Source organism: Helianthus annuus, chromosome 3 (assembly GCF_002127325.2).
Source record: "Helianthus annuus cultivar XRQ/B chromosome 3, HanXRQr2.0-SUNRISE, whole genome shotgun sequence".
Classification (NCBI taxonomy): domain Eukaryota; kingdom Viridiplantae; phylum Streptophyta; class Magnoliopsida; order Asterales; family Asteraceae; genus Helianthus; species Helianthus annuus.
Window position 1 is genome coordinate 175,586,462 of NC_035435.2, and position 10,825 is coordinate 175,597,286.

The following is a 10,825-nucleotide window of genomic DNA, read 5'->3' on the forward strand; positions in this document are numbered from 1 at the left end:
AACATAACCAAACATGCTCTTACTGAGCCCAATACCCATTTTATTTTAAAATTAAATAATAATATTAAAACATTACGAAAGAACATATTTTTTCGAGCTCAAACAGGGTACATGAATTCTTACAGATGACTCCGTACACATGTATGAGATTTTTTTACTTTATTATTAGTTTCATTATTTATCAAATATATATAAATGTCTCCGTCTTTGACTTGCATTTACAAGAAATATTTATTATATAGTTTAAATTGTTCAACCCGTGTAACACACGGGGAACTAACCTAGTTTAACTTATAAAAATAAATAAAAAAGAATGCGAGTTGTGTGAGGAGGAGGAGGGGTTGGAATATTAATGTTCCTTGTGAGTTGAGAGACTAGATTCCAAAACAAAACCCATAAAGAACGAAAGTCTTGTTGATTGATTCCATTAAAACACAGAGAGATGGGAGATCTGATCGCATGGCTGTTATCCTTCTTCATCCTCATAGCAGTCTTAGCCCTTGTTCTTTATCAGGTACCTACTTGTTCTTTATGTTTTTTGACGGTAACTTAGCTTCTTTCATGAAATTACATGATGAGGTTTATTTTATAAAAAGAGGTGGTGTTACTTTGGATGTTTGATTTCAAAGTGGTTATTGTCACATTCGAGAATTAGAATCAGATAATCGATTAGGCTGCAACAAAGTAAAGTGATTGCGTTTGTAGTTTTACATTTACATTCAAATCAATTTTGTTGCAAAAACCTTACTTATGTTTGCTTTACAATATTTTGGCTAAAAGATTAGATTTTAGAATCAAGATCGGATTTTTCCAACACTTCACAAAAGTATAGGAGTATGGATGTTACCAGAAAGCTAGGAACTTTGGGTTTCTTGATGCTTTTTAATGGTTTAGCTGTGTGACATTCTATTTAATCATGTAATATGGTTATTTTGATAGCATTGTACGACATCTTGATAGGGTTTAAATCTTGGGGAAGAAGAAAGCTAAGAGATAGAAGGAAATTTGACTCAAATTCTGACTGATTTCCATTCCATACGTAAACCAAATAAATAAACAAGACACTTACACAAGACACCCCCAAACTAAACCAAAATAACATCCTAATCCCTTGACTTAACAATAATAATAAAACTAAAATATAAAATAAATAAGATACGTAACAGTACTCCCCCCTTAACCTACTTTTTGCCCTCAAAAAGTAAGCTCTTCAATTCCATCCTTAACCATTGTCGTCTTGTTCAGTCTCCTCATCGCCTTCCACATTAATCACAAAAAGTTGTTTCTTTTTGCACTTGTGTCCTGGAACGAACTTTTCAGTGCACCAAAAGCATTCTCCTTTTGACCTTTTTAACTCGAGTTCCTCACCTGACAAGCGCTTCGCGTTAATAGTTGCTGGTTTATAAGCTGGTGGCCCAGGGACTCCTGTTGGATCTGGAAGCAACGAAAGTTTGGCCGCATTCACCGGAGGTGTAATCTTCTCAGATTCATTCCCATTCTTGACAATTCGCGACCCCTCCTCCAAACCAGCGAGTTGATTCATCAAGTTCTTATTGTTAATATCTTGGATTCTTGCTAAGCCATACGCCTTATGCAAAGTTTGTGGCTTGAACATCTTTACGGGTCCTTTGATTTCAGGTTTCAGCCCTTTTAGATACAAGCTAACAGCATAAGCTTCGCAAATACTCACATTATTCAGTAAACTATCGAAGGAACTATTATACTCTTTCAATGAACCTATCTGGGTAAGCGATGCGATTTCTTCCATTGCGTCTTCAAACATGGCATTGGAAAAACGGGAAGTAATGGCCTGAACATAATCTTCCCATGGAAATTCAGCCACAGTAACACCCCTTGTTTTCATAAACGATTGATGCCACTCGATCGCATCTCCCTCGAGATGTATGGCCGCGTGCCTGAGTTTCAGATTGTCGGGGGTCTCGTCGATGTTGAAGAAGTGCTCACAACGGTAGAGCCACCCTTCAACATTCTCACCGTTGAACCGAGGGAACTCGACTTTCCCGATCCGCATCGGCCGGTTGCCGAAACGTTCATCCCCTTCAATCTTCTTTCCGGAACCAGAAGTGTCGATTGTTATGGTCTTGTTCTCATTCAGCGCCTTTAGAATCTGTTCTTGCTGGCTCATCATTGTCGCTAATGTTTCTTGAAGTTCGGATATGGCCTTGCCATGATCCTTGATTGCTTTGTCGACCTCTTGGTTCCTGGTGTTCGTCATGGTGATTGGAATTTTTTCCGATAAGGATCGACTGGAATGCTCTGATACCCTTGATAGGGTTTAAATCTTGGGGAAGAAGAAAGCTAAGAGATAGAAGGAAATTTGACTCAAATTCTGACTGATTTCCATTCCATACGTAAACCAATTAAATAAACAAGACACTTACACAAGACACCCCCAAACTAAACCAAAATAACATCCTAATCCCTTGACTTAACAATAATAATAAAACTAAAATATAAAATAAATAAGATACGTAACAGTACTCCCCCCTTAACCTACTTTTTGCCCTCAAAAAGTAAGCTCTTCAATTCCATCCTTAACCATTGTCGTCTTGTTCAGTCTCCTCATCGCCTTCCACATTAATCACAAAAAGTTGTTTCTTTTTGCACTTGTGTCCTGGAACGAACTTTTCAGTGCACCAAAAGCATTCTCCTTTTGACCTTTTTAACTCGAGTTCCTCACCTGACAAGCGCTTCGCGTTAATAGTTGCTGGTTTATAAGCTGGTGGCCCAGGGACTCCTGTTGGATCTGGAAGCAACGAAAGTTTGGCCGCATTCACCGGAGGTGTAATCTTCTCAGATTCATTCCCATTCTTGACAATTCGCGACCCCTCCTCCAAACCAGCGAGTTGATTCATCAAGTTCTTATTGTTAATATCTTGGATTCTTGCTAAGCCATACGCCTTATGCAAAGTTTGTGGCTTGAACATCTTTACGGGTCCTTTGATTTCAGGTTTCAGCCCTTTTAGATACAAGCTAACAGCATAAGCTTCGCAAATACTCACATTATTCAGTAAACTATCGAAGGAACTATTATACTCTTTCAATGAACCTATCTGGGTAAGCGATGCGATTTCTTCCATTGCGTCTTCAAACATGGCATTGGAAAAACGGGAAGTAATGGCCTGAACATAATCTTCCCATGGAAATTCAGCCACAGTAACACCCCTTGTTTTCATAAACGATTGATGCCACTCGATCGCATCTCCCTCGAGATGTATGGCCGCGTGCCTGAGTTTCAGATTGTCGGGGGTCTCGTCGATGTTGAAGAAGTGCTCACAACGGTAGAGCCACCCTTCAACATTCTCACCGTTGAACCGAGGGAACTCGACTTTCCCGATCCGCATCGGCCGGTTGCCGAAACGTTCATCCCCTTCAATCTTCTTTCCGGAACCAGAAGTGTCGATTGTTATGGTCTTGTTCTCATTCAGCGCCTTTAGAATCTGTTCTTGCTGGCTCATCATTGTCGCTAATGTTTCTTGAAGTTCGGATATGGCCTTGCCATGATCCTTGATTGCTTTGTCGACCTCTTGGTTCCTGGTGTTCGTCATGGTGATTGGAATTTTTTCCGATAAGGATCGACTGGAATGCTCTGATACCCTTGATAGGGTTTAAATCTTGGGGAAGAAGAAAGCTAAGAGATAGAAGGAAATTTGACTCAAATTCTGACTGATTTCCATTCCATACGTAAACCAATTAAATAAACAAGACACTTACACAAGACACCCCCAAACTAAACCAAAATAACATCCTAATCCCTTGACTTAACAATAATAATAAAACTAAAATATAAAATAAATAAGATACGTAACAATCTAATAAAGTCAAAGTTATACAAAATTTCACTATATTGTTGTTGTTGATACTTGATATTTCATCTATAGTCAAACACTTTTGCATCTAGTCAAAATTTGCATTTATGTTATGATGAAGATTTTTTGTTTATGCTTAAACTGTATTTAGGTACACATGTATTTTTATATATAATTTACCTTCAGTTTAAAAAACTATAGAGGTCGATACTGACCAGTCCCGTTAAATATCTTGCCAGAACTTCTTATTTATTAGCACTTACTATCTGAACTGAAGTATCTTTTGTACTTTTATGGTGTAATTAACAATTACAATCTTTTATTGCAGTTAATGTGCTTTTTGGATTTAGAGACTGATTACATCAACCCGTATGAGTTAGCAACCAAAATAAACAGCATTACATTGCCAGAGTTTATCACTCAAGGAGTATTGTGCTTTTTACATCTCGTCACACGGCATTGGTTCATGTTTTTGTTGTGCCTGCCATATTTATGTTATAATGTGAACCTGTAACTCCATTTCTCACTCTTCTTTCTTTTTTACATTTTCTATTTATTGGTTTGCTAAATAACTTTACCTACGCCTTTTAATAATGTTTTACTGGGAGGGACTGGGAAGTGATGATTTGCTTGCACAAAATATTGTTTGGACAGGGAACATTTTGACTTTTTAGTTAACCTTTTGTAATTACCTATAACATAAGTTTTTGTTTTTGTTTTTGTTTATATATAGGTACATTCATAAACGCCATCTAGTTTATGCAACTGAAGTGTTCGGTGAGCTGTCAAGGGAAAAGAAACAGCGAATATTCAAACTTGTTTATCTTGCTTTCCTTCTCTTTTTTTCAATATTTTGGTATGAACACAAAAAACTTTTCGAGTTTTGGTCACCTGGAATTGACATTGATGAGTTTCTCTGTATTGTTTTAGGATGATTTGGAGTATCGTGGATATGGATTAAGAAGACGACGCTCCTCATTGAGTAATACAACTGTAAGTAATTACTAAAACTCATTAAACTTGTAAACAAGTGCAACAAGTAAACAGAGAGTAATTGAGTAATTAATCCTAGAAGCCTAGTTTGACCTTAAAGTCAAAGTGGATGACAAAATAGAATCCAGCTTCCAGTACCCTCAAATGTTTTCCTGTTGTTGATCTTAAAATGCTGATCGGATTCGGATGTAATCTTTTCAGGAACAGTCGCCGTTGATGAAGGCTTTCTAATTTGGACGAGTTTAACATGAACCTAGTCGATCATATTTAGTTTTGAACAACTATATTGTGTACAGGTATCTGTATATTTAATATTTTACTAGATTATGGGCTGTAATTTGCTCCCTTTTATGTTGGATAGTAAGTTTTTATTTTATATAAAAAAAAAATTCATCAGTGATAGTCATGTTTTCATATTCATTTATTGGAAGAACTGCTGTTAGTAGTTTAAGCAAAGAAATCGGCAGCTTCTTCCGGTTTGAGATTATACGGTCCAATTCACAATTTACTGAAACCAGGGCATAGGTGTAAATTTAGGAGTAGGATTGAGGGTATGCGAGTTAGCCGCTAATAACAATAATAATCATTGAAACTTGGAACCCTCCATATAAACCAAACTGACCATCTTTATGAGTTGTTTAAAAAAAAAAGAAACTAATACAAAGTTGAGAGGGCTTTTTCTTTAAAAAAAATACAAAGTAACAATCTTAAACACAATGACATTTAAAAAAATGGTTAAAACCGCCAAACTGGACCGTTTGGCGTGTCCAGCTGATCCAACCAACCTGGTAGGTTTGGTTTGCTGTTTTCAAAACCGTACTAAGTGGTTCGACCCATAAGTTTTATCAAAATTGGCGAAAGCTGACTCTTCTGAATCTCCCGGGAAGTGTGGACATCTTCTGTAAGAATGGCTAAAATAAGTTCAGCATTTTTGTTTGACATTTAATTAACAAGAGGGTATATGTAATTTAAATACTATTGGGGTTTTACAAATACATGCCAAATTTGTTTCATATATGTCATGAAGATTGGAAGAATGTAAAAGCATACATGGGACCAACCTATCACAATGGGTAAATTAGTAATTATACTCGAGAAATCTGAATCCTAACACACCAAATGCCAACATGATTCCAAACAAGTCAAAACCTAACACTTTAGTATTAGACCATGCGTAGTAGTAAGGGTGATACAAACCTGCTAATTCAAATCTGGATGGGCTGAATTTTAGGAGAGTCAAAGTCAAAAGGCTGAATTTAGGGGCTGAAGTTTAGGAAGTAACTCTTTTATTTTTCATCTAAGTATTACATTTCAGGTTCGAGTTTGCCATTTCTTGTTTAGTTTGATTATCTAAGTGTTTTTGTATTGGAGATTAGCCATCTCGAATCAGGCCAACTATCTTATTATTTCAATAAATCAGCCTCTTGTTTTCGAGCATCTATCAAAGGGTCAATAATGCCCCCACCCTTGGGTGTTTTCCGTCATGTGACAGTCCAGTCAGCAATGGGCATTATTAAGCGTTTTTCTAAAATGGGTGTAGTGGGGATGTGGGTATATTATTTAAAAGGGGTGTAAGAATTAAATAAAAAAAAAACTAACCAAAAAAAGGGGATTGGCCAGAAAAAGAGAGATAAATCTGATTGGCCAACAACTTTCCTTTTAAGCATGATTTAAACCACGACGGAGGGAGTTTTTTTACAAAAAACGCCCAAACACGCCCAAGGGGGGTGGGTGCTTGGCGTGATGGGGCGTGATTGGCTATAAAAAACGCCGGATCCTGCCCACTACGCATGGTCTTATGGGTGAGCTTTCACTTTCCACACCCCATGGAAACAGCAACGTAAGCATCACATTATTTCTACAGAATGAAAACTGCCACGTGTCTACATCTCATCGCTCCACACCATTAACCTTGGTCCCACCTCTTGCACACCTTTTCTACGGCCGTGAAATGAACCACGCGACCCACGCCACACCATGACCACGACTTTGCAGGTGCGGTATTCCACAACGTGATGGGGTTCCACCTCAGCACACGCTGTGGGTTTGGCACCCGCACCAGACAGCCTTACAAGTTAATGAGTTCGGTCGCCCCAGACAGCCTTACAAGTTAATGAGTTCGGTCGCTTTGTGGGCGTCTGTGCCTAATAATTGTTTCATCAACTAGATATAACATTTTCTATTCAGGCACTTTTGTCATCATACATGTTTATTACAATGTTTGGAGTGAAGTAACTTTTAACTAAATTGGCCAAAAAAAAAAACATGCAATAAAATTTTCACGAAAAGTTTGATAATCTCTAAACCAAAGACATACAAAGTCACCTAATTAAGTTGACATATATCTCCCCAAGTATTTATAAAAGCATCCTACAACAGACTACTACTAACAACCAAAAAGACTCAATCTTCCCTCAAGGACACATTCATATCTGTGGCGGCCCTCCTCCAGTCGTGCACACCTGGCATTGGGCTCCGGTTCTCATGCTGGAAGTGAGGGGCATCGGTAGGGGTAGGAGTAGAATTCGTAGGACTTTCTTGGCTTTGTTCGTTGAAGTTCTGTTCCTCCGTATTTGTAGACATATGTGCAGTAGGGTCTGCCACAGGCGTCAAGAGTTTAACGGTGTTTTTTGGTTTTCTTGGTTTTGGCCCTACTGAATTTCCTGCATCAGGGAGAAAACTGGCCACAACAACCTGCGATTAACGGGTCAATAAATTTTAGCATTTAAAAGAAGTATGCAAAAACTCGTCCAAGTGCATCAAACCGTCTAATTTACTGTATTTTAGACAAAATGCACAACGGGTCAACCCAAGTGTATATTTTGAAATAAACCCATATTGATCCATACCTGAGCCTCTGAATGTGATGATGAATGGTTTCTAATGGGTGCAAATGAGCCAAACCAAGCCCGAGCTCGAGCTTGTTTAACTTATGTAAGCTTGAGCTCGGCTCGTTTATTATTTATTAATATCGATTAATTCATATTAACTGTAATTATGATTTTATATATGATGTAGTTATTTTTCATAATTTTATCATTATTAAGTATTATTTTATACATTATTTAAAATTTATATAAACAGTGACTCGTTTACTAAACAAGCTTGTTTTTAGGCCTGGGCTCAAGCTCCTTTAAGCTCGGCTCGTTTCTAGCTTTTTTTCGAGCCGAGCTCGAGTAGCTCGCAAGTAGTTTGGCTCGTTTGCACCCCCAGTTTCCATTTCAATTTAATTTCTCCTCATTTGACCAGACCTATAAGGTCAAACATTCACAAAAGGGGAAGGGTACCTGAACAGGGCCAGCTGCAGTGAGAAGTCCCGCAAGCAGACCACCAACCACACGGCCATCAGGGCTAGATAACGCTATGCTCATGCCGCCTTCTCTTGATGATATTCCTCCAACCTCACCAGGTGTGAAAGATCCAGACAACGAAAGAATTTCAAACCTTCCCTATATAGATAAAATTGTTTAAAAAAAGTTTACTTGATGGGTTAATCTGTAAGAAAATTAAATAAAAATTGCATACCTCATACGTCACAGTGCCTCCAGATGAATTACCCTGGCGCAAAGTCACATGTGAAATAATACCAAGTGCGGATAGGACGCATATTGCTCGGGGCCCATATTTTGAAAACGATATGATTTTAGACGTTACGTCCTGAAAAAGTTGCAAAATGGTGCATTTCGTATCAACTAGCATTGGATGCAAGTGTTTGACTGGATCTTAAACGTCTTAAGATAATTTTCAATAATTTAGATCAGGAGAATCTTATAAAAAAGCAAATCAGAAGTTTCGATAAAAAAAAAAGAAGATTATTAAAATGTGAGGGGCCAAACGTTCACAAGTAAAACATACCTCTCCAGGATTAACAGTGACCATGTGAGGGGTAAAACTTCCACCAGAAGTAATTTGGTCCCCTGCCATGAAAACACAAAAGATGTAAATGAACATATTCATGTTTGTAGGGTAAGAACAGAAATTTGTGCGAGGACCCTCGAGTTTCTAGATTTTACATAAACCACAATGAAATCAGATCTCAAATATGATAGCATGGTCCACATAATTTGACCTATTTTATCATCCAAAAAAAATTAAATATTATAAATCATGGAAACGATTTTTTGTATGGCTCTTTAATGCAAAGAGATGAACCACTTGTGAAAAAAGGGTTTGAAGTAATGCTTGACCATACGCATATTTTTTAATAGCGAATAGCGGACAATGGCGACAGGCTACCTATATGCTACGTAACGATAGTAATGAAATAGTGCCCGCTGTTTCATGTTTAACAACACAAGGGTAGAAAAAAATAATAATAAAAACTATATGAACACACAAATTATGTATACAAATGCTAAAAATACGCTAAAATACGATATCACTAATCATCCAAATAAATAAATTAAATAAAATAAAATGAAATGAAAAAATCCGTTGTCTATCGCAACAGGGTCTACAGCGACACTACAGGATCATAAAACAATAGAAATTGGTTACTAACTCTAATAGTACAAAAACCATGATCACAAAGAATTTCATTGTTGTGAGTAGTAAAACCTGGCCAAAACATATATAAAAAAATCCAAAAATACAATCTTTTGCATTTTATACCAGAAGAAGGAAACATATCCTAAGTTGTAACACACTTCAAAATTAATTCAACTATACTTTCTACAAGATAAAAAGTAGGCAAATTAATATTAACTGAGCAAATAAACTGCAAATTGATATACCTAGAAACATGTTTGATTTCTCTGCTGCAGAGTTCATTTTCCTTTTTTTCTTCTCAGCCCGAAACTCACCAAGCTTAGAGTCTGAATAGCCGCCGGAGGTGGGTGAAGAGGCGGACAACGGCATTGGCGACAATGTGCGGCCAGTGACAGCCGTCCCATCTGGGCCATACTTCCTGGGCCTACCCCTCTTTTTCTTTGCCAACGAAGAGGGGAAGCCGCCGCTAGTCTCCGTAGAAAACCCTTGCGGTCCCATCACCTGGGTAGGGTTTGCAGTTTGTGTGGGGCTGTTAGTGGCCAGGACCAATTGATGGCTTGATGGAGCCTCGGGTGCTTTTGTCTCAACTGCTGCTGGCATTATCACTTCTCTTGATTCCATGATGATTTCCAAATTCTACACATTTGTTAACACATTTCTAAACATTTGATGAGATTATTAACAAAATGCTTATAATTACACCTATTCGATAGCGAAAGCGAAGAGCAAAGTGCATTATTTTACAAGATCAAAACCTATTAATTCCTAGTTTACACAAGAACAAATACAAAAATGAATTTTAGCAGCAAAAATATAATTAAATAGAGAAAAATTACATAAGATGATAAGAACTAACACATAGGAAAATGAATTTTAGCAACAAAAAAAAAAAAAAATACCTTCAAATATTCCGAATTACATACATGCAAAATGAAATAAATCATACTAAAATCATGAGAATTAGTGCTTACAGTTTAATCTTCGCCAAAAGTTCTTCACGTACCTAATCATAATCGTGTAACAACATGAAAAACAACTCAACGGAAATTAAAAGCCTAAAAAATAAAAATAAAAAACTTACAGGAAAAATAAATATTTCAAAGAATGGTACCTTCTTCTGATGAAGCTTCAAAACACACAGTGAAATGCACTCAAATATGTGTGTGAAAACTGAAATCTTCAAAAACACATGCACTTTTGTTTTCTCTTTCTCTGTAATCAATCAACAATAAATTATTATTAAATTATTAACAATAAATAAAATAAGTAATAATTCAAAAAATTTAAAAATAACAACTCATAAATGAGCAGTTGGGTTGATAATACCAATAAAGTAAATTTTGATTAACTTAAAAATTTAAGTCCAGGTCGATAAAGTTAACCAAAAATCAAGAATATACAATAATATTTTATTATAATCTGAATTGATTTGAATTTCAAAAGTAAAATAAGGAAGAGAAAGTCACCCCTCCAATAACTTTTAAAAATAAAACATTTTTTTATGTATTTAATTT

The 10,825-nt window shown here is 36.7% G+C and overlaps 2 protein-coding genes across 5 annotated transcripts; one reads left to right on the forward strand and one right to left on the reverse strand.

Annotated features, from left to right (window-relative positions):
- Positions 1–321: 321 nt before the first annotated feature.
- On the forward strand, positions 322–5,225 carry LOC110931096 (protein cornichon homolog 4). Of its 2 annotated transcripts, none has more exons than XM_022174502.2 (5): positions 322–514; positions 4,159–4,340; positions 4,564–4,686; positions 4,761–4,823; positions 5,025–5,225. In XM_022174502.2, exons 1-4 carry the CDS (start codon positions 443–445, stop codon positions 4,789–4,791), a joined length of 408 nt encoding a protein of 135 aa, XP_022030194.1. In that variant the 5' UTR covers positions 322–442; the 3' UTR covers positions 4,792–4,823; positions 5,025–5,225. The 2 variants fall into 2 exon arrangements, with proteins under 2 accessions (XP_022030194.1, XP_022030193.1); XM_022174501.2 differs by having other exon boundaries at positions 327–514; positions 4,564–4,648.
- A 1,834-nt stretch (positions 5,226–7,059) lies between these two features.
- Positions 7,060–10,523, reverse strand: LOC110931095 (AT-hook motif nuclear-localized protein 1). 3 transcript variants are annotated; one of them, XM_022174497.2, is made up of 7 exons: positions 10,423–10,523; positions 10,283–10,314; positions 9,557–9,947; positions 8,679–8,740; positions 8,349–8,480; positions 8,111–8,272; positions 7,060–7,517 (listed from the first exon to the last, which is right to left on the reverse strand). In XM_022174497.2, exons 3-7 carry the CDS (start codon positions 9,930–9,932, stop codon positions 7,227–7,229), a joined length of 1,023 nt encoding a protein of 340 aa, XP_022030189.1. In that variant the 5' UTR covers positions 9,933–9,947; positions 10,283–10,314; positions 10,423–10,523; the 3' UTR covers positions 7,060–7,226. The 3 variants fall into 3 exon arrangements, with proteins under 3 accessions (XP_022030189.1, XP_022030191.1, XP_022030190.1); XM_022174499.2 differs by having other exon boundaries at positions 9,557–9,969; XM_022174498.2 differs by having other exon boundaries at positions 10,393–10,504.
- Positions 10,524–10,825: the final 302 nt, after the last annotated feature.